Source organism: Xiphophorus maculatus, chromosome 7 (genome assembly GCF_002775205.1).
Source record: "Xiphophorus maculatus strain JP 163 A chromosome 7, X_maculatus-5.0-male, whole genome shotgun sequence".
Lineage (NCBI taxonomy): Eukaryota > Metazoa > Chordata > Actinopteri > Cyprinodontiformes > Poeciliidae > Xiphophorus > Xiphophorus maculatus.
The window spans coordinates 13,061,286-13,082,735 of record NC_036449.1 but is presented as its reverse complement, the minus strand read 5'-3'; the positions used below and the strand labels follow the sequence as shown (position 1 = coordinate 13,082,735).

The 21,450-nt window shown below is 41.4% G+C and overlaps 1 protein-coding gene across 2 annotated transcripts in view; it reads left to right on the top strand.

Annotated features, from left to right (window-relative positions):
• Positions 1-21,450, top strand: part of col4a2 (collagen type IV alpha 2 chain) — a 62,277-nt gene that overhangs the window by 3,787 nt on the left and 37,040 nt on the right. For both annotated transcript variants that reach the window (XM_023337166.1, XM_023337167.1), the window contains exon 4: positions 15,131-15,211. In XM_023337166.1, coding sequence (XP_023192934.1) covers positions 15,131-15,211 — 81 coding nt within the window. The remainder of the gene's footprint in view (positions 1-15,130; positions 15,212-21,450) is intronic.

Here is a 21,450-nt window from a genome sequence, read left to right as displayed (position 1 = left end):
TCCAGTATCTACCTAATCTGAGCAAAAGAAAACAGTATTTAAATGTATTTTGTTCATTTGCATAAGAAAGATAACAAAGAGCTCAGCCTAATATAGTGGAAATCGCCAGCACACATCTTCTGCATGACCTTCAGGTGAATGCTGCAGAGTTGTAGACCACGACCTTTTGGCTCTGCAGTTCCATCCGAATCCACAAATAATCCGTGATTTCACCTGGTCAACTTGGATGATGGGAATGACACAAATATCCATAAAAGTGGTTTTCTTGCAAACCAGATTTTTCCCCTTTTTCCTTTCTTATGCCTATTTTTTACAATGTAAACATACTGTACCTTTTCACCTGAAAATATCAAGTTTTAATTGTTGAATACAAAAATAACTCAAATTTGATGGACAAAATAAAAGCACACTTTGACTTTAGTATTTTTGTATCTAACTCCTAAATTTGTTACACCTATTCAAGCAGATTACTTCAAATAAACAGATCAAGCTGAAGTGGCTCATTCGATCTTCATTTTCTTACTTCTAGGTAATCTTGTTCATGGAAGTCAACATTTGTTGTTAGCACAGACATTGTAAAAACTGCTCTGTTGTGTTTTTCAGTGATTTCTTTAGTTTGCTTTTGGCTGGTGAAGCTGAAAACCGACACCTGAGACAAGGTCAAGTTTATCTTTAGTGATTAAAGAATCCAGTTTTGTTCTAATTCAATGCAATTCATTCCAGTGGAATCCAATAATATAGTTCTATACAGATCAAATCACTGTCTAAATTATCGGACGAAGCAGTCAAATTCAGTTGATCATCAAATGCCAAAGTTTCAGATGACTTCTTTGATTGTTTTTGCAGCAATCCCTCCTCTGAGGAAGTACGAGACCTTTTTTTGCACTGTGAATGTTTTTCTCACACTTCTGAAACTGCTGTTTGAAGTATGCTGACCCTTTCAGCCTGATTCAATTTACACTGTTTTCTGTATCTACACTGTGGTGTGAAAACAGAATTATCAGACTCACAACGCTAAAACTTGATTGCATGTATGTATTTAACTCCCACACGCAATTCACACACAAACTGAAGAAAAAATATCGTTTATCAGCATCTGTTGGCAGAGGAAGGAAGGCTCTCGAGAAAGAAATGCTAACAGGATGCTTCATAAAGTTTTGAGAGGCTTTGATGTGATTTCATGTGTTTGCGAATAGATTTCAAAATGTGCGTGAGAGTGTGTGTGGTGGAATTTGGGAGGCGATGCTAGCAGGGGACGTGTGACTGTGGAGATTTAGTCTGAGGAAGAGACATTTTTGGCTGCGGTTTTCTACCTGGAAGCCTCGCAGCGACGTCTGCTTAAACAATTAACCTCCTCCCTCGTCTCTAAGTGGATGATTGTGATGGATGTTGTTCCTGCATGTGCAGTTTTTGCTGCAAAACATGGTGAAAATAGATGCAGATCAGAGTGGGGTTTTTCTTTGTTGTTTTTGAGGCCTTCGATGGTGAAGGTTTAAATCTCTCTCGGTGTGTGAATGAGAGATGTTCAAGCGATAGCCTCACCCAGTGGAAAGCAGACACGTGACTGACCTGTTGAGTGTGACTGTTTTATCGGGGAGAAAGGGTCACCTCCGGGGCGAGGGGGAGATGTCTGCTTATGATAAGAAAATGGAAACATGGCCAGAGCAGTGGCTGTCACAATCAAGGGAAGAACCCATTGTGCTGCTATGCAGGAAGCTGCTGCCTGGGATGAGAACAGTAGGGCTTCCCTGACATTGATGTGTGGGCGTGTGTGTGTGTGTGTGTGTGTGTGTGTGTGTGTGTGTGTGCGTGCTAAACGCATCAATCCGTGTGTTGCACTGCAAGAGGCTGAAGCCTGGCAATTTGTTTCCACTGATGTATTTGGCCACTCGTCAGAGACAAACCCTGTGACCTCTCTGCATTTTTGCCTTTTTGATAAGCAAGCATGCGCTTGGATGTGTGTACAACTACACACAATGTGTGTCTTTTGTTTGCATGTGTCGGTAACCTTTATTGTTTGGTAAAACATGACTTTCTGGTGCTGATTGTTTGATTAGTCTCTGCTGCAGTACTGCATTGTAAATGAGAGGAAAGGCTTGTTGCACTTGGCCGCCAGCCCCACCGGTGTACAAATATCCTTTTTAAACAAGAATGCATGTGAGACGATGAACACCAAGTGCTACGGTGTAGATTGAAAAGGGCAAATAATGTGCATTTGTATTGTTGGCTACTAAAAGAACAGAATTAGAAGTGGCTCTTCCTCATTAGCAGGATGCATGAACCTCATTTTCCTCCTTGCACGTGCAGAAGCTGTGGTATGTGTGATTAAGTGTTTGGGCTCAGTGTTGTTCAGCTTTATGGGAAACATCTTGAGTGCATGCAGAAATGTGCTAAAAGAAAATTGATTATTCAGAGGGGGCTACTAAACAGGAAAAGGAAGAGGGGCGCAGTTACAGTCAGGCAGGAGCCCTGGTCAGTATTTACTACGCCGTACATATATAGTGTAATCTCTGCCCAGTAAGTGCTTTAGACCGTGTTTCAGATGTTAAAGTGCAGAAGAAATCTCACTATTTTAACTTTTTCCCATCTCCTCATATTATGAACATTAGTGAACAAACAGCATTACTGTGCCTCAAGACATAACCTTATCATTGTTGCTGCTAAAATCCTGTATTTTAGGCTATTCGTTGCTGTTCCTGGTAGGCGTTGGTTTGTACTGCTAATCTTCACTTTGACTTATAATAAAGTCATTTATTTTCCATACAATATCCATTGTCTTACTATTTCCATTTAGATCCACATAAATCCGACATAAATCCAAATCAAGCACAGTAGAAAACTGTTCCCATTACCAACACCTGAACAGAATCACGCTTGACCTTAAATAATCCAACCCCCTTCAGACGCACTCTCAACTCAAAATGAAATACACCCCCTGGTGGCCATAAACACAAGAAAATATAAATGGCTCCTACAATCATGGATAAAGTTATGTAGAAGTTTAAAGTAGGGGGTCAGGGGTCTCAAACTCCAGTCCTCAAGGGCCGCTGTCCTGCAGTTTTTAGATGTGCCACAGGTACAAAACGCTGGAATGAAATGACTTAATTACCTCCTCCTTGTGTAGATCAGTTCTCCAGAGCCTTAATGACCTAATTATTCTATTCAGGTGTGGTGCAGCAGAGGCTCATCTAAATGTTGCAGGACACGGGCCCTCGAGGACTGGAGTTTGAGACCCCTGGCTTAGGTCATATAACAATATGTCACGCTTTTAGAAATCTCATGGCCCAGTGATCAATCGATCATCTGAAAATATGACACAACTACAAACCTACCGAGACACAGCAGTCCATCTAAACCAGGAGTCTGCAACACATTTCTCAGTTCAAATAAAACTCTTGCAAAAAACATGATGACCCATGAAAATCTGATCAAAATATTGATTACTGGTACTCATAGAGTCATTCTGTTTTGAAAATTCAGCACAAACTCGCATTTGTTATTATATCTACAATTAAAACATCAATTAGGTCTTTATCAATTTAAACTAATGTTATTAGAAGACTCAGAAGATTCACTTTCATCACTTGTTGCTGCAGAACCACAGGCTGCAGACCTCTGACCTAAACTGACAGGCGACAAGAGGAGCATTAATCAGGTTAATCACTAATCTGAAGCCAATGTTGGATGAAAATCACAACAAGTCCCATTTGTAGTTTTACATAAACCATGTTGGGCATAAAGCAAACATATTTTTTCCTTTTGAGTCTCAATGCTTATGAAAAATCTTGCTTGCTTGAAACTCCATCATATCCTTTTTTTTGCTGAGGCTAACAAGATAATATCATCTAAAGAAGGCACCTCATAAGCCTGAAGTTGCTAAACTAACAGCACCAAACCACAAAATCAGCTACAAATTGCAGCCCTTGGCTGAATTAATATTTAATATTCTTAAAACATGTAACTTTGCAAAGGTGTATTAAGATCTCTAGATAATGTTGTACTGTCTTGTTAGGCAATGGATAGGCTTCTTATTATGCATGTCCACATCTAGGTAACCAACTTATGACACCCATAATATTCAACCTCTGCTATAAACCTTTTAGAGTGACAACACCAATTTTTTTGAAGATATTTATTTTTGTTATTTCCATATCTCTCAGTGTTAAAGAAGCGATAGTTATATTTTGGAGCTTTATGTTTGGTTTTGTCCATGTTTATTTCCAGTAATGCGTGAGAAGGACCAGCCCCAGAAGTCTTTATTTGACTTGGAGTGACGTTTGGATGTAAAATTAGTGGTTCTCAGTGGAAAATCCCTCTCTGCTACCTACACTGTATATCCGCTGCTGTCTTTTCCTCTTATTCGCTCTATGCTACAGTGATTAATGAAGGGACACAGGGGTCCCATCAGACGGCGTAGAAAAAATTCCAAAGTCTCCGTCCTCCCAAGCTTCAAGTCTTTCAGTGCCGCTCTGTCCCTCACTTCCTTTTATAGCCTCATTCCTCCGCTGGTTTGTCTCTGTGTCGTATTGTGTCCCCTCGCGTTCTCCATGTATCCCTGAAGAGGAGACTTGGCAGACACTCTGTCCTCCCTCTTCCTCTCCCAGCTTGTCCTCTTCACATTTCAGCGGCCTCCTTTTCCCCGTGCCCTCCTCAAACACGTGTTTCTGTCTGCCTTTCGGTCTGTCCTCAGTGGAGGTGAGACTCTTGGGTGAGCTCAGATGGAAGGATTGCTTGAGCTGCGTTTACAGAAAGACAATCCACACTCTGTTCTCACAAAACGCCTGGATTTTCTCACCCGGCTTCAACAGGTGCTTGCACACTGATTTCATTCCTGTAATTTGTTTGCGACTGACTCACGGTGATACTGCACTAAAATGGGATCTTCATTTCGGCTTATGAGACATAAGAACTTTAATCAGGACAAAGCAATAATGACTCATCAGGACAGGGCACTCACTGCTGGCATTGTGCTTTTCACAATGTTCTCTTCCCTGGAAGAATGACAATAACCACTACTTTCCATCCCAGCTGTGGTCTAATTGATGGGAATGAATTATTTCTTGTCGTGGGAGGAATGTTGTAATGCACACTTTGTGATAACACTACCATGTCCCAATTCTCTCTCTCTCTCTCTCTCTCTTTTCCCTTAGACGTCTGTTACCACTTCAGCCCAGACAGTTATATCTCTGAAGCTATTTAATGATCTGTCATGATACTTTGGGCCAGACATTCATGCTGCCAAAAAAATTAACTCTTCTCCATCATACAAACAGCTGAATCTTGCACACAGTGGCAGCTCTCAGTATAGCCCATATGGGCGGTTGCCCAGGGTACCATTAGAAAGGGGCAAACACCATTAAAAAAAATAACATTTATTATTTTGTTGGTTATGCACTGAACATTGGGAGATTGTTGTTTGTTTCCATAAATGGCACTCAGGGTGCCGATGACATCTTCTTTTTCTTTAGATATCTTGGGGCAACTTTTCACTATTCACTATTCTCAACCGTGTCTCAGTCGGCGTGTCCTTGTTTCGAGGTTATGGATTTGTTCAATTTGAGCGCCTTGAGGAGGCTGAAGCTGCGAGAGCAGCTCAAAAGGGCCGAATATATAAAGGGGAAAAACTAGGATATTTTAGAAATTACGTCCTCACAAGCTGGGATAATTTCTACAGATGTTTTTATTGTAAATGTGACGACAAAAGCAAGAAAATAATAGGGAAGTCCCAGTGGATACACAACTGCAGGGGACTTGATACATGATATGCCTAAGAACAACAAAGGATATTTCAAGATTTTTGAGACAGCTATATTCGCAGTTATTTTGTTTTTCCAGAATAAAAGTATCCATAATCAACTTTCTTTAATCTGTAATCAGTGTAGAGTAATGCATCTTATCTTTAACCAGACCACATGTTTCAGTTTCAATGCTTAACTCAGTTAGAAGATGTCCAAATCCTTTTGCTGTTTTTGCTTAAAATAAAGGCTTTATACATCTTAAAGAAATTTTCTTCAGTCTTGGTGTACAGGCTTGACAAGTCAAGATATTTTAGATTTTAAACTATAAGTGTTCAAGTGCAATTATTAGACTACTGTGAACTAGCCCTTTTGTATGGAGTAATGATTTTTTTGTTTTGTTTTACGATGCTGCACAACACACACACATTCACTTTGATAAAAAACGTTGTGATGTTTAGTACCGCCCCCACTGATTCCTATTCCTAAAATGCTCTTTGTTGCCAATCAAAATCTCTAAGTCTATCCTAGTTTAGCCAGATCATCTTTTAGACTTTTATTGTTTTAGGACAACGAGCACAGTGGTTCTCAAACCTCTCATGTTTTCACATAACACAAATAAGTCCCATCTGTCATGGATCATCTTATTAACATTGTGAGCAGAGGGACTATCAAAATGAAAATGTCTCAAGCTGGTCTGGTTGCATTTGAGTCCAGAGCACAAACGTGACTAATCCCAGGTTGAATTAGTGCAGTTTGTAGCAGGAAGTCCTGATTAAAAGAGTGGCCCACAGGGATCTTGAGTGAAGTCTCTGTTCGACCTGAGGCCAGTTATGGAGAAGGAAGGTCGAGCCTTGTCAGCCTGGGGCAGAAACCAGAGCCATGTTTATGCTGGAGCTCAGCCACTGGAGCACGTTGGGAGTTTCTGCTCTGCCCTGTCTTCGAGGACCCTCTGCTCCGGTTCATGTTCTCCTTTAGAGTCCTGCTCCCTGCAAAGTGACCTAACCCACTGACCCTGCTCTTCCCTTTTCCTTTCTGCTCTGCTTAGATTTCAGAACATATACTATGTTTCTGTGGTTTACCTTGTTCTAGGCTTGCAAACAATATTCCCTAGAATTTCTGGAAACAGAGACAGCCACTTTGTAAAAGTATTGCAACTCCTTGAACACAGGCACAACATCCTGAACCCACCATCTCCACAGCGAAATGTTGTTGTTGCAACACCAGGCCGTGAATGTGCTTTTGTTCAGCAGGAACAGCGAACCTGATCAGAGATGATGTATGCAGCTGAATGTAGGACAATCCTGGAAGAAATCCAGTTGAAACTGGGGAAAAGTTTCCCCTCCCAAGCAGGACAATGACTCTAAACAGAGACAGTGCAGCAGTACATCAAATCGTTGTGACGTTCGGATGGAATATTCACCAACCAGACCTTAATTGAGAATCAGTGGCTATAATTGGAAATTAACAACTATAGACTCTTTCCCTTCCAATCTCAATAAGCTTGAGGTAGTTTGCAAAAAAGATATGACCAAGACATACAAAAACCTTTCTGTAACTATGTTATATTTGTGGAAAATGTTTCACAAATATAAAATGACACCCGGTGTCAAATATGTTGATAGTAGTAAATAGTAACTATTTTATATTTGTGAAACATTTTCCAAAAACTTTTCATTTCAAGTTGATGCTTGTAACTTGACAAAATGTGAGCAAGTGTGAGTACATATACTTTTGCAAAAACAACTTTTCGATAAACTTCTTCCTCCTATGTCCTTCTTGGTCCAAGTCTCAGTAAGGGTAACTGCTCTTGTCTTCTGTAGGCAGATTGGGACACAAAGAGACAGCAGCTCCTAAACTTTCCAAGAAGAGAAGAGAAGAGAGGCTTTAGTAGGAAGCTGAAGGAGTTTTGCTGCTTATCAAGAGAAAAAGAAAACGTGAAAGCTTATTATGGGTTCCACAAGATTTCCACCATAAGAAGGCATTTAGACAGCTCCCATGTGTTTATCAAGATTTGCTCAATATAAGTAGGCCAACGCAAACATGCTGATGTTTGATGTTTCGGTTGGGGTGTGTGTGTGGGTGTGGGTGGGTGTGGGTGTGGGTGTGCGCGCTGAGGTTAAAATCTGATTATTTGATAAAGCTCACTGTAGATCAATTGCCGGAAGGAAAACATGAGCAGAAAGTATTAACTCACCCTTCTGACTTGCTGCCCCATTTTTCAGCCAGTTTTAAAATGTAATTTCTGCATTTGTGTTTTTGTTCTATTTTCCCTTTTGGCTTTTGAGAATAATGTTTCATGATTAATCAAACCTGAAGGCATCTTCCAACCTCCCTGTGAAGAATATATTCACTGAAAAAAAAGAAATCATTTCAATTGTTATTTTACATACAGTAGTTGAGACCAAGCATCTGCACAAGACTTGCACTGTGATGGAAACAATTACCCCCGCCCACATATGAAGAACTTGCCCAGAAAACAACAGCAACCAGCATTATTTTCTCAGAATGCTTCTGATGTTGTTCTGGATTTACTCTGAACATAAGGAATCTATCAACCGCCTCAAGAACTTTAAGTAGGACTGCTTATTTGCACATTATGAATTATTCGCTTTTTACAGGTGAAGAAATGGAAAGAAGCTACAAAATGCTCAAAGTGCTACAAATAGGTCTGTGGGTAGCGATATGTTGCATGACTAAAAATGTTCCTTATAATAATTTCTACCATTTATGTAAAATCATTCTTGAGATAGATACCCGCTCCCCTCTCTACCCTGCAAGAATAAACATGTTCAGAAAAAGGATGGATGGACGGACATAAAATAATTTTACAGAGATGGCTTTCAGCTGGCAAAGGGAGTATCAGCCAGCGGATGATATAGTGCAGAAGTCCGTCTGGTCAAATGTAACACCATGCCTCCATCACAGATGTGTTACAAACACTGTGACACCTCTCAGAGCTTTATGTAGCCCAGGTGTTTCCAATTGAACTGTCCTGCTTGTTCTCTTTGACATCTGTCTCATTAGTGTGATGGAGGGCAGCTGGGACCCTGGCACATTATAGCCCTGACAAATGGACTGATACTTTTCTGTACAAAAGCATAAGAACCTCTACAGACACATTGAGATGGAAGTTACAAAAGCTTAGTCTCAGCATTACATGCATTCTCCTCACAAAATAAAGCATGCAGTCCTGTCTTTTTAAGCCGATATTACACAGTTTCAGATCTTGCCATGAATGTTGGTGTATCAAAAAATGCAGGTTGCATTGGTCTAAAAGTGGGACGATGAAGAACAGTTTTTGGGACTTGCTGTCTTGTGTCTGAAGTATTTATATCTTTGTTAATACCTTTTGTTTTGTATTGCAGTACACAGTTTAATGTATTGCTGTGCTTAACTACATCAAGACAAGGTATACATTACTTTTGCACTGACATCACCACCTTATTTTCCGCCCTCATGTTTAAAAATCTACTTACCATTTGGGGATGACTGTCCCCAGATTGGCCGGGTTGATTGTTAGCTGATTTAACCAGAAAGTAGGTCAAACTGCCTTGAGTTTGAGCATTTTTACATTTCTCTAAGCCTCTGTAAGCATCCAGCATGCTGAGGTGGGTGAAACTTCATCAGCACACGCAGAATGTCTGCATAACAAGATTTAAGCTGTTCTCACACTGTTTCTAGTCGGATGAAATTCAATGTTCATCTGATTGTACAGCTGCCAGACATCATCATGTTTAATGATTAACTTTCTGGGATTTGAAAAAAAGTAGCTGAATGAATGAATATCTAACCACCATATCTTTGTGGTTAGATATTTATTAGCCAAATTATTAAAATGGTTTCAGTTCCAAGGCGAGGTGAGTGAATTTTTATCCTCACAACAGAGCATAAGAGAAAGAAATATTTTGTTTCAGTTAAGGTTTTGGACGAAAAGACAGACAGACAGACATATTAAATGCTCAAGAGCCATTGTCTTGTATAAATATTAAATATTTCTTTAAACTTTGACCTTCACTGGCTGTTTGTGTACTTTGAAATAGTCGTTAGTAGTTTGTGTCTTGTTCAGAAGTGATTGCTGGGTGGATTTAAAAACAGATGCATGAATTTTTTATCTCATCTGTTGTATTATAGACACAAAAAGCAAATCTCTTGATTTATTGCCTTCACCTATCAATAGCAACGTCTGCCTTTGATTTTGGTGTAAAATTCATCTTACTGTGAGCTAGTCCTATCTTCCCCTCATTTCAGCTCCTTTTGTAAATAAATTGTGAGTTTGCTCATGTCTGGGTTTTACTTTTTCAGTTTCTCTGAATCTACTACACACAGCAAATCATGAGTGGAGCCTTAAAACCACACATTCCTCAGAGTCAAAGTTGAAGTTTAAAGGTTAAAAGTTGGAAGTGTGGTTAATGGCAGACAGCTAAAGGGAGAAACTACTTATGGACCCTTTCGTGTGATTTAGTGTCTTTTGTGGCCTTGACTCATCATTGCAGAAATATTTTACACCTTTCATGTGTCTAATTCATCATATAGTGTTTTGTGGAAGTTCAGAAAGTCATTCTCACAGACAGCAGTCTGTGATCTCCGTCCATCTGATAGCCTGCACACAAAGGCTCGCACTCAATCTGTGATTATGCTTCCCTATCTCGTTTCATGTGTGAAAACTGAAAAACCAGCTCATCGTTCTCATCATTTCAGACTCACATGTGCTAACAAGGCTGATCTGTGACCATTTAGACTGTGAAATGTGGCGTTATCTGTGTTACAAACAGGAATCCTGAAAATTTCAGTCACAAGATCTGCTGGTGGAGATTGTAGTTTGTGAAAAATGTCATCCTGTAAAGTTAATCTGTCTTCATCGGGATCCTCACAGTCAGGAACCGCTTCAAGCGTGTTCATGTTTCTAGGATGTGTTTTCGAGTTCGACGGCTATATCTCCTGTAGGATGTTTTAAAATTTTCAAGGGTAGCTGAGAAATGTGACACTTTGTGTCGACTTGATGGATTCACATCTGTCTATCTTTGTCTGGTTTATGACTCATGGTTTTATGTCTAACTCTCTTTATTTTTGCAAATTGTTTCAACTATGTGGAGATTACAAATCTGTTATCTGATCATGTCAGGGATCCTTGTATGGCATTCTGGATTCACTTGACTTACAATAAATCTTCTTGTTTTGGGGATCTTTGAGACAAATTTGAAGTCATGGGAGTCAAAGGAAATTCTCTAAATTTAGGTCCTAGACAATAATGATCCTGCTTTTTACATCTTTCGAGTTTGTTTTGTCTGTAAATGTTCTGTTTGTGGGTTGCTTGTCTTGTCATCATCCTGTCCATCCACCTGAGTCTCGTCGTTTTTGGCTGCATTTTCACTCTAAAAGGAAGTGGTGGGAAGTGGTTTTGTCTGTGGTCAACCTAATCTACACAGTTTGCAGTGATTCATGTACCCACAGTGACTGAGACTCACCACAGGCAATCCACACAAACCAGCTGTCATTATGACTGTTTGTGTTGTACAGCACCAAGAAAAAAGATAAATGTAGAAGAATGATATTATTTTTAAAGTAAATATTAGTCATTTTTGTCTTTCCTATTTATGGTCCTATTTATGCCCAACAACCCAAAGAGAATACATTTTGGAGAATTGGAAATATTGGCATTGACTCAGTTGGTTTTATTCTTGTAGTTGTGCATCAGTGCAGCCATAAAGAGCTGGGAAGTAATGAAAACAAAAATGAATCCAAACAGCATGAGCACTTCCAAAAAGCACAAAAAATGTAGGCTATCCTCACAAAGCAAGTTGTTACTACTTAAGGAGCCAAAGCTTGGGAACTACGTATGAAATGGCAAATACGGGCAGCGGCATTTACACTTAAACACACATACAAGGCCGCAGAGACATACACAGCTAACAGCAGTAATTTAATTTAATCATAGCCTACTTTTAAAGCATAAATCCTAGTTGTTTAATTTTTGAAATCATTATTTAAGACAGTATATTCTATGTAGTTGTTGTGAGACTGTAATCAGCTAAATCTATCAAATTCTGTTGTGTTTCTTCAGAGGAAATGGTTGATTTCCTCTGAGTGATATGTGTCTTAGTTGCTTTCTGTACTGACACTCACTTTCCTTTTAATGAGTCTGATGTTTTGTAGTAAAGGATATAATGACCGACACATGTTAGCATTTGTTATCTGTTCTGATACCAGACTTAATGTATTTATGTGATTATTGTCCTGTAAAGCATTCGACTCTGTCCCAGTTTGGAATAATCAAACCCCCCAGCATGACACTAGCACCCCCATACTTCACATTTGATAGTGTTCTTGTGTTTGAAAGTTCATCATTCTTGTCTTTGTGGTGAAAAAGCTCCGTCTTTGTTCTCACTTGAGCGTAAAACGTTTCATCAGAAAACATTTGGCCTCTCCATGTGAATCGCAACAGATATTTATCGAGCTTAAAAGCACCAATTTGCACCAGTGCCTTATTTCTTCCTCGTCGAGATTGTCCAAGTTGAAGTTCAGGTTCATAGAAAGTGACACTGGTGTCCAAATCTGCAGGTCTGCTGTTGGGAAGCAGAGCATGCTTCATGGGAAGAAGTTATAATCACAGCAGGATCCCATTGTAAACCAGATGATGTAGATGAAGAGTCTAAGTAAATCCGATCATAGGTCATTGTTGCTTTCTGACAGCCAGGAACACATTTTCTCTTATCGTCTCAAAATCTGTCTGACGATAAAAAGAACGTTATTTATATATAATAAAATAATACAGTCTCATCTGGTAGATTTGTCGGGTTTCCTTTGTTTAGACTGCGATTTGGTCCTTTGTTATTACAGTTTGACATGCAGGACTGCTGGTGCCAGATTTATGACAGCGTTCTGAAAGTCCCGTGGCTTGGTGGCCTACATCTACTGTTCAATTCCTCTGAAGCAGTAGTTTATTAAACTTATAAACTTTTAAACTTTGTAAATAAATAAAATAGAGATAAAAAATAAGATTAACTGCAAAAAAAAGACAAATTATTGAGAGTTAAAATCAGTCCATATTTTAAGGTCACAGAACTGCTACTGTTAAAGAAGTAAAAGAACTTAAAAAGTCTCAGACAAGAGTTTGAGAACTCTAAGTGCTGTAGAATAGCTTCTGAGTGATTTAATAGTTTCCAGAAATCCTGCAGAGCGTCAAGACACAAATGTTTGCATGCCTTGTTGTAATTTAAAAAAATTTTTATGGGGGGAGAATTTATTAAAGTTTCGGTATGGAAAAGGTGACTTTATCAAAAGTCAGGTTGTTGTGCCTCTGGATGGGGAGACAGGATGCTGTTGCCCAGTCCCATTGTCTTCTGGTGAGACTTTCATGAGCTATTCTGAGCTCGTAAACTGTAATGCTGAATTGATGTCGCATTTTTTGGTGAAGCATAATTGCTTCTATGGGAGCTGGTTCTTTGTGTGTCCGTCCGGGAGTGACTCAGTCTATTGTCTGTGTTTTGGATTTCCACCTCAGTATGGAGAAAGGTCATGACGTGACTACCTTACATCCTTACTGCGATGAGGTGACCATTATTCTTTTTTTAATCTCCCACCACAGATAATCGTTTTTTTAGCTTTTTCACCAAATACCCAATCAAAAATCCATTTTGAGAAGATAAAATGACTCCTTTTTGTTGACATCAGTGACGCAGGCGAAATTTGAACCATATAATTCCTAGTTTTATCTAGCAGCATCATGAAAAGAAGTCTTCAGACACAACGAGAGAGGAAAAAACTAAATGGCGTGTTGTGCATTCCATAAGAAGAGGAAGAGGGCCTTTTGTTGGAGATCTGGGATCATTAAGGACGATGGCTGTGCAGCAAAAAGAGGTTTTTGTGCTCTTCAATGTGCTCTTTGTACGTGGAGGCCGAGGAGGGAGAATTATTCTGATTCTTTATCTTCCACTTTGTTGCCACTGTGAGCATAAAGTGGCCATTTAGATTTTATAAACAAGGAAGAGGAGAAGGTATTTGAGTATTTTCTGTCTAAGGAGGCTCCGGTATGGGTGCGTAGGTGGAGGGTGTAAGATGGAGAACATTTCTGTGACGTCTGCAATTAAAGCTTTACTCTCACATCACGTTCAAAACACTGCACGGTCTTGTCTCTTCTCCTTAGACAAAGATGTGAAAGAGTGATTTTGATGTATGTATGTAATATTAATATTCTCTGTCTGGCATCACTAGTAGAAAATGTAAGAGAACAATTTAAAAGTATGCAGAACATTCTTTGCACTAGTGTCACAAATGGAAATGGTAGCGATTCTGCACTCACAAAGTAATACAAGTTTAATTTGGTAGAATGATTTAAACATCTTATTGAGACAACATTGATATATCCAGTTTACTAATTTAGTGTGAAAACCGATTAAATCAAACACTTGGAAACAGTTTAGTGTAGCTCTACATAAAGGCATTTAAGCTTTCTATAATTGTCTGGAACTAAAAATCTAAAAAATAACATTCCAAGAGCTCCCCAGTAACTCAAAAATCTGATTGAAAATGTTTATCCTAATTTGATTTTAATCAATATGTTGATTATGTTTGTCTTCTCTGATTGTTTCAGGGTATTGATTATTTATTATGTTGCTCGCCTTGTCCTGGAAACTTTTGAAATAACGATTTTCAATCTCATTTGGCATTTTGCTGGTTAAATAAAGTTTTTGTAACGAAGCCTAAAGCAGCACAGGCTGTTCATCACCTGTGCATTATTATCTCATTATCAAACACACGACTGGGTATAATCAGATTTCTGAATCAGTATTCAGAATGGAAGTAAATGAGCACTAGACTCGTTTCCATCTGGGTTTTCATCTCCAGTGATCTCAGCTGCATTAAGGTCTTGACTCCCTTGACCTTCAGGTTCCTGTGACTGATTTCTTTGATCGTGTCATGTCTACACAGACCCCAGGCTCTGTGCGTGTGTATGTGTGTGTGAGGTCTCACACAGATCAGCCTGTGATGGTGGGTGGTTTGGTTGGAATGCAGACATCTAAGGAGGAATTGTCCCCATCTGTCACCATGCTAGTCCTGTTTCTTAGCATCACAACAAACCAAAATTTCTACGATATCGTCATGACTCATTTGAGCCACACCAAAACATTCTCTCACCACTTCAAACTAACAAGTGTGCAGACGGCGGTGTGACAATCAGCCGCTCTGATGCAACAGAGAGACATTTGTGAACCGCAGAGCTCACGAGCACAGCTGTTCACACCAACAGTTCACCCCCGGGCTGCGTCCTTTCGCACATAAAGACGGATCACTGCAGATGTGGTAAACAGGAACATGCGGCGGTGATGTGAATATGTGAAATTTCTGCTCTGAGCTGCAAAAAGCCCTAATGTTGTCTGCTTTGTGTCTGACAGGGTGGGAAGAAGCACAGTGGCCCATGTGGGGGAAGAGACTGCAGCGGTGGTTGTAAATGCTTTCCAGAGAAGGGTGCCAGGGTAAGTCCCGTTCTGTACAGCTCTGCAAACATCCCTCTGCTTCTCTTTCTTCCCTTTGCTTACTTCAAGGCAGCGTTAACCGTCACCAGCTTTTGGCTTTCAGTCTGGAGAACCAAATAAGGTTCTCAAACACACACACACACACACACACAACTCTTGGAAGTTTTATGGAAGGTTGATTGGAAAATAATGCTTTCTTCTTCAAATACAAGCCAGGTATTTACAGAGCCCTGGAAACAGATTTATAGTCCATGAGGTTTTTCTCACTTTATCACTTCACAAATGAAACCTTCAGCAGACCAACACAAATTGGTGCATATTGGTCCAAGACGAAGAAAAAGGATTAACGGTTTACAAAAGTGGAAAAAAGCAGATGCAAATTTGAATGTTTTGCATAAAGCCCTTCTGAAACAATGTTTTCTAGAACCAACTTTACACCTGACATTTTATGTGATATTTCTATTTCAGCTCTTCACATCTGAAATTGTTGCACATTCGTTCACAAAATGGCTCAGGCTCTGCCACAGTTTCAAGTCTTGCCATAGAGCCTCAGTTGGATTCAAGTCTGATCTTTGACTGGGCCATTTTAACACAACCAATATAAACTGATCCAAACCATTCTAGTGTAGCTCTGATGGATGTCCTTTTGGACCTCTTCCCCATTATCGCTGTTAGAGGCCTATTTTTCAGCCTCTAATAAATTATTATTATAGTTAATCCTTTGGACTTGATATGATTTTTAATTGCCTTCTTTTTATAAAAAACAAGATTTGTGGAGGTCCTCACTGACATCTTTTCTATATTTTATTTAGGGTTATCAGAGTGTAGGGGGCTTAATACAATTGTACACCACAATTTTCAGATTTCAAATTGTAAAAAAATATTTTAAATAAAGTTTATTTTCCTCTCACTTCACAATTATGCACTACTTTTACACTGGTCCATCACATAAAATCTAAAAAAAAAAATGTTGATTGTGGTTTCAACGTGACAAAATGAAAAACATAATGAGTTCATGACAACACATTTCAATTTCATCTACTTTAAATGTGCATGACAGTTTCAGAAACTATATTTAATGCTGAAAATCAATAATCACAATAACCTATTGTAAACGTGTTGAGCAATGAGAATCTATCCAGCTGCTTCGGATGTGCTGGGAAATTGAAAACTATTTGAGTAAAGTCAATAATGTGACACTGTGAAAAGTGTTGAAATTCACAGCATTAAACCTTATGAAATAAAATAAGGATCACTGCAGGACCATCTGGAGTTTGGGAGACTGATGATGGGGGAAAAATGTAAGAGCAAAAAAAGAAAGTACGTTTCAAATCAGACAGACAGACGTAGACTAAACATATTCAGATAACAAGCTTAGAGTGAGTAATGGAGGTTCTGCATGACTAAAGGCTGTGTTTTGATTCAGACACATACTTCATCAGATTATTGGACTTTAAGTTTCCCTTCCTTGAAGACTTTTCAACACCACGATCTACTTTCTGCACCAATTCACCCCCTGCATAATGAGTTTGAAAAAAAAATGCTTCTATATCCAATGCAGATGTTTCCCTTTAAAGAATAAACTGAAATTATTGACCTTTAGATAGCATTTCTCAAAAGTGCTTCTTCCTGTTATTCTAACAGTGATTCAATGTATCTGGCTCATGTATGTATGAGCAGATGGCTTCCTGATTTAGAAATCCCATCCCAAATCAGGTTTTTATTTCTTATTGATGCAGCGACATGAGTTGTGGCGTAGCTTTTTATTCATTTAAACTTGATGAGAGAAAACATGTTCTCTTCTATTTTTTTACATGCTGCTTTTGGCAGAACTTCACGTTTGAATCCTGACCTGAGGATACTTTAAACTTGATCCAAAAATTTTCCAAACTTAAGTGTATCTGTGCTTTTATATCATTAAAAAGCACAGATATACTTCATAGAACAATTCTCATTGTTTTGTGACTGAGAAGCTTTGAAAATAAGGAATAGATTGATGCACAAAAACAGAAATTTTGTTGATACTGTATTTATACTGCGCTAATAAATAAAGTATAAATTGTATTGAATTGTTGTCTTGCACTCCTTCTGGACGAAAACAATAGACAGTCGCTTGCGTTGTACCGTTGACTTCACAATAGGCCTGTCACGATAGCAAATTTTGCTGAACGATTAATTGTCTCAAAAATTATTGCAATAAACGATAATATTGTTTGAAGACCTTTTTACACTGAAAATGATGTAGTAATCCATGCGATTTCTTGCCAAAGTTAGATACACTTTATTTTCAAAAGAACACTAAACACTGGAACTGGTAAACAAAATAAACAAAACAACCAAAAACAAAAATAAAATGGATTCTCAGTCTCATTAATAAAAAATGTACTGGAAAAAAAACTAAACATAAAGCCAAAGTGTAAATAAATACTGCATTCAACCAAAAGACTGCAGATTATGAAGTGTGTATATTATGTTGCCCTTCAGTAATAATTAGATTTAAATAGAGAAGATGGGCACATCGACTACCTGATGCAATAGTTCACACTACATGATTTTTGCTCCTATTTTTCCCCTTACAACAATCTTAGATGTTGGTCTTTCTAAGATTGTGTGGTGTGTTACGGTAGATCATCATTGCCGCTCTGATCTAAATCAGGGATTTTTCTCCACTGGGATCTTAACGCAGCCTGTTGAATGTGACAGGTAGCCAATCAGAAAGCCTGGATTCTCCTCCGTGTTTTCTGAGGGGAAATTACAGAGGGGAATCCCAAACAGCTGACACTGCGCAACCCGAAATCCAGCAGGACATTGGAGATGATATGTGGAAACAACATTAATGTTTATTCAACATGCAAAGAATATAGAAATGACAAGGGGAGGAGTTGGAGCGAAACCGGTAACTTTTCAGCTGTTCTTCGTTAACGTGACGTAAACAGGTTCTGATGATTTTCATTCAGTCAGGACTTTACACTGACACTAGCCACATGCATTGCAGGTAGATTGTAGTAAAGCATTGATTAATACCTGGTTTTAAAATTAGTTCACTGGACTTGTAGCCATTATTTTGTGCCCATTGTTGGACACCACACGGCAGGACCGAACCCGATCGAACAGTTATACCTAGGATTTCTGTCGGCTAATGTGTGATCTGTCAGGTTTTAAAAATGGGCCGACAATCGGCCGACAGCTCTAAGATCGTGTCGTGTGCGCTGGGCTTTACACTAAGGAAATGAGGAAGGGAGGAGTCAAGAGATATAGCCGGCATTAGGAGAGCAAGCTGAGTAGTATAAAAGTTGAATGGTGAAAATAGCACAAAGTATGCAGGAGAAGAAGCGAGGCGAAATTTACGGAGCAACCAGGAAAGTGGAACTCAATAGTGTGAATGAATGCCTACAGCATTCACACTAATAAAAATGTGTAGGGGGGTAAAGTGGAGGGACCAATGGTTCCCTGGCCCAACCTGTTCTGGCGAAGCTGCGCAGGTCACTTCCAGTTCAGACTTGTGGGAATAATGTATTTAGTGCCCACAGATTATTTATTTTCATAGCGCATGCTCACTGTGAGCTATTAGTACCCCAGCAACAGTTGCCATGCTGCTGACAATGATGTCATCAGCCTGATTTCAAATGATGTCAGTGCCAGGAGGCCCTTCTAAGGATGCCTCTGTGATGTCATAGTCCATGACATCACCAACTGATCAGTTGAGTCTCGGGTCAGTCAACACAAAATTCATTTGGAGACTTTAGCTGACGGAATAAAGATGAGCAACGAAAGCGACGTTTATGTGAGACCCAAGGTCTCCTTTTGGAGCAAACTCAGAAAGACGTGTTCTAACAAAGTTCATCCTGGACAAACCACCCCAGACTATAGGAAGAAGAAATTTCTCAGCGAGCTTCTTTGGAAAATAATAGAGAAAGTGGCAGACGGCCCCACCATCCATCTCGTCAGGGAAATCTTTGTAGAACAGCACAAAAAACTTTTGGCCTTACTGGTGAGGAAAACAGGTGAAATAAACGTGGACGTACTTTCAGATGTAGCAGAAGAACTGAGCGAACGAATTTTTCAAAGCATTGCGAGGGACGCGTTCCACTTTGCTTCAGGTCTTAATTTAATTGCACTACTAGACTACCCAGAAGGACATGCATTTATTGTAAGAAAATTCAAACGCCACTTGGAGGATCCGGTTCCTAAAAAGAAAATGTTTACGACTACAAAAAAGAAGATCAGGAGGACATTTTTTCCCAATGAAGATTTGTACAGTGATGAAAATTGCCTGAGTGAGTCTTACACTCAGGCAGAAATGGATCCAGAGCAGTTTTTAAAGGACGCAAATGAAATGGGATTTAAACGGGGAACCGAAGCTCAAAGAAAAAATATGGTGGAAAGAATATTTTGGAGACTAATTTATATATCAAGTTACAGATCAAGTTATGGCGCTTATAAAATGAAGGACACCGACCCCGTCCACAAGAAGCTTGGTCCAAAACTGTGGGAAGCGGTAAAAGATATAGATTTTATATTTTTTGAGGACATGGAGACAAAACTCGGCCAGGATATCTTTCAACTTCTGAGCGGAAATGATGATGTAGTACAAGAGTTATTATTTAAAATGATAAAAAGCGAAAACCCGCTGGTCATTTATAAACTAACCGAATGTTTCCGAAGAACCCTGGCACGTCCAAGAAAAATTCATTTTAAGAAAAGTTATATTAGAAAGGCGTGGAAGTGGTTTGAACAGGCAATCTGCTGTGGAGAAGATTTAGAAGAAAGTCAAGATGATTTTAACAATGGACCACATGTTGAGCCTCGCCCTGCCGCTGACTCGGTACCGGCCTCTGACTCGGGACCAGCCTCTGACTCGGAACCGGCCTCTGACTCGGGACCGGCCTCTGAGTCCGGTCCGGCCCCTGACTCGGGTCCGGCCTCTGACTCGGGACCGGCCTCTGACTCGGGACCGGCCTCTGAGTCCGGTCCGGCCTCTGACTCGGGACCGGCCTCTGAGTCGGGGCCAGCCTCTGAGTCCGGTCCAGCCCCTGGCTCGGGACCGGCCTCTGAGTCGGGGCTGGCCTCTGACTCGGGACCAGCCTCTGACTTGGGGCCGGCCTCTGAGTCGGGACCGGCCCCTGAGTCCTGTCCGGCCTCTGAGTCGGGACCGGCCCCTGAGTCGGGGCCGGCCCCTGAGTCCTGTCCGGCCTCTGAGTCGGGACCGGCCCCTGAGTCCTGTCCGGCCTCTGAGTCGGGACCGGCCCCTGAGTCGGGACCGGCCCCTGAGTCCTGTCCGGCCTCTGAGTCGGGACCGGCCCCTGAGTCCTGTCCGGCCTCTGAGTCGGGACCGGCCCCTGAGTCCTGTCCGGCCTCTGAGTCGGGACCGGCCCCTGAGTCCTGTCCGGCCTCTGAGTCGGAACCGGCCCCTGAGTCCTGTCCGGCCTCTGAGTCGGGACCGGCCCCTGAGTCGGGACCGGCCCCTGAGTCCTGTCCGGCCTCTGAGTCGGGACCGGCCCCTGAGTCGGGACCGGCCCCTGAGTCCTGTCCGGCCTCTGAGTCGGGACCGGCCCCTGAGTCCTGTCCGGCCTCTGAGTCGGGACCGGCCCCTGAGTCCTGTCCGGCCTCTGAGTCGGGACCGGCCCCTGAGTCCTGTCCGGCCTCTGAGTCGGAACCGGCCCATGAGTCCTGTCCGGCCTCTGAGTCGGGACCGGCCTCTGAGTCGGGACCGGCCTCTGAGTCGGGACCGGCCTCTGACTCGGGACCGGCCTCTGACTCGGGGCCGGCCTCTGACTCGGGGCCGGCCTCTGAGTCCGGTCCGGCCCCTGATTCGGGTCCGGCCTCTGACTCGGGACCGGCCTCTGACTCGGGACCGGCCTCTGACTCGGGTCCGGCCTCTGAGTCCGGTCCGGCCCCTGACTCGGGTCCGGCCTCAGACTCGGGACCGGCCTCTGAGTCGGGACCGGCCTCTGACTCGGGACCGGCCTCTGACTCGGGACCGGCCTCTGACTCGGGACCGGCCCCTGACTCGGGACCGGCCTCTGACTCGGGTCCGGCCTCTGACTCGGGTCCGGCCTCTGACTCGGGACCGGCCTCTGAGTCGGGACCGGCCTCTGAGTCCGGTCCGGCCCCTAACTCGGGTCCGGCCCCTGACTCTGGTCCGGCCTCTGACTCGGGGCCGAGTTGGGACCGGCCTCCGAGTCAGGACTGACCTCTGAGTCGGGCAATAGGGCGAGTCGCCTTTTTGCATTTCAACT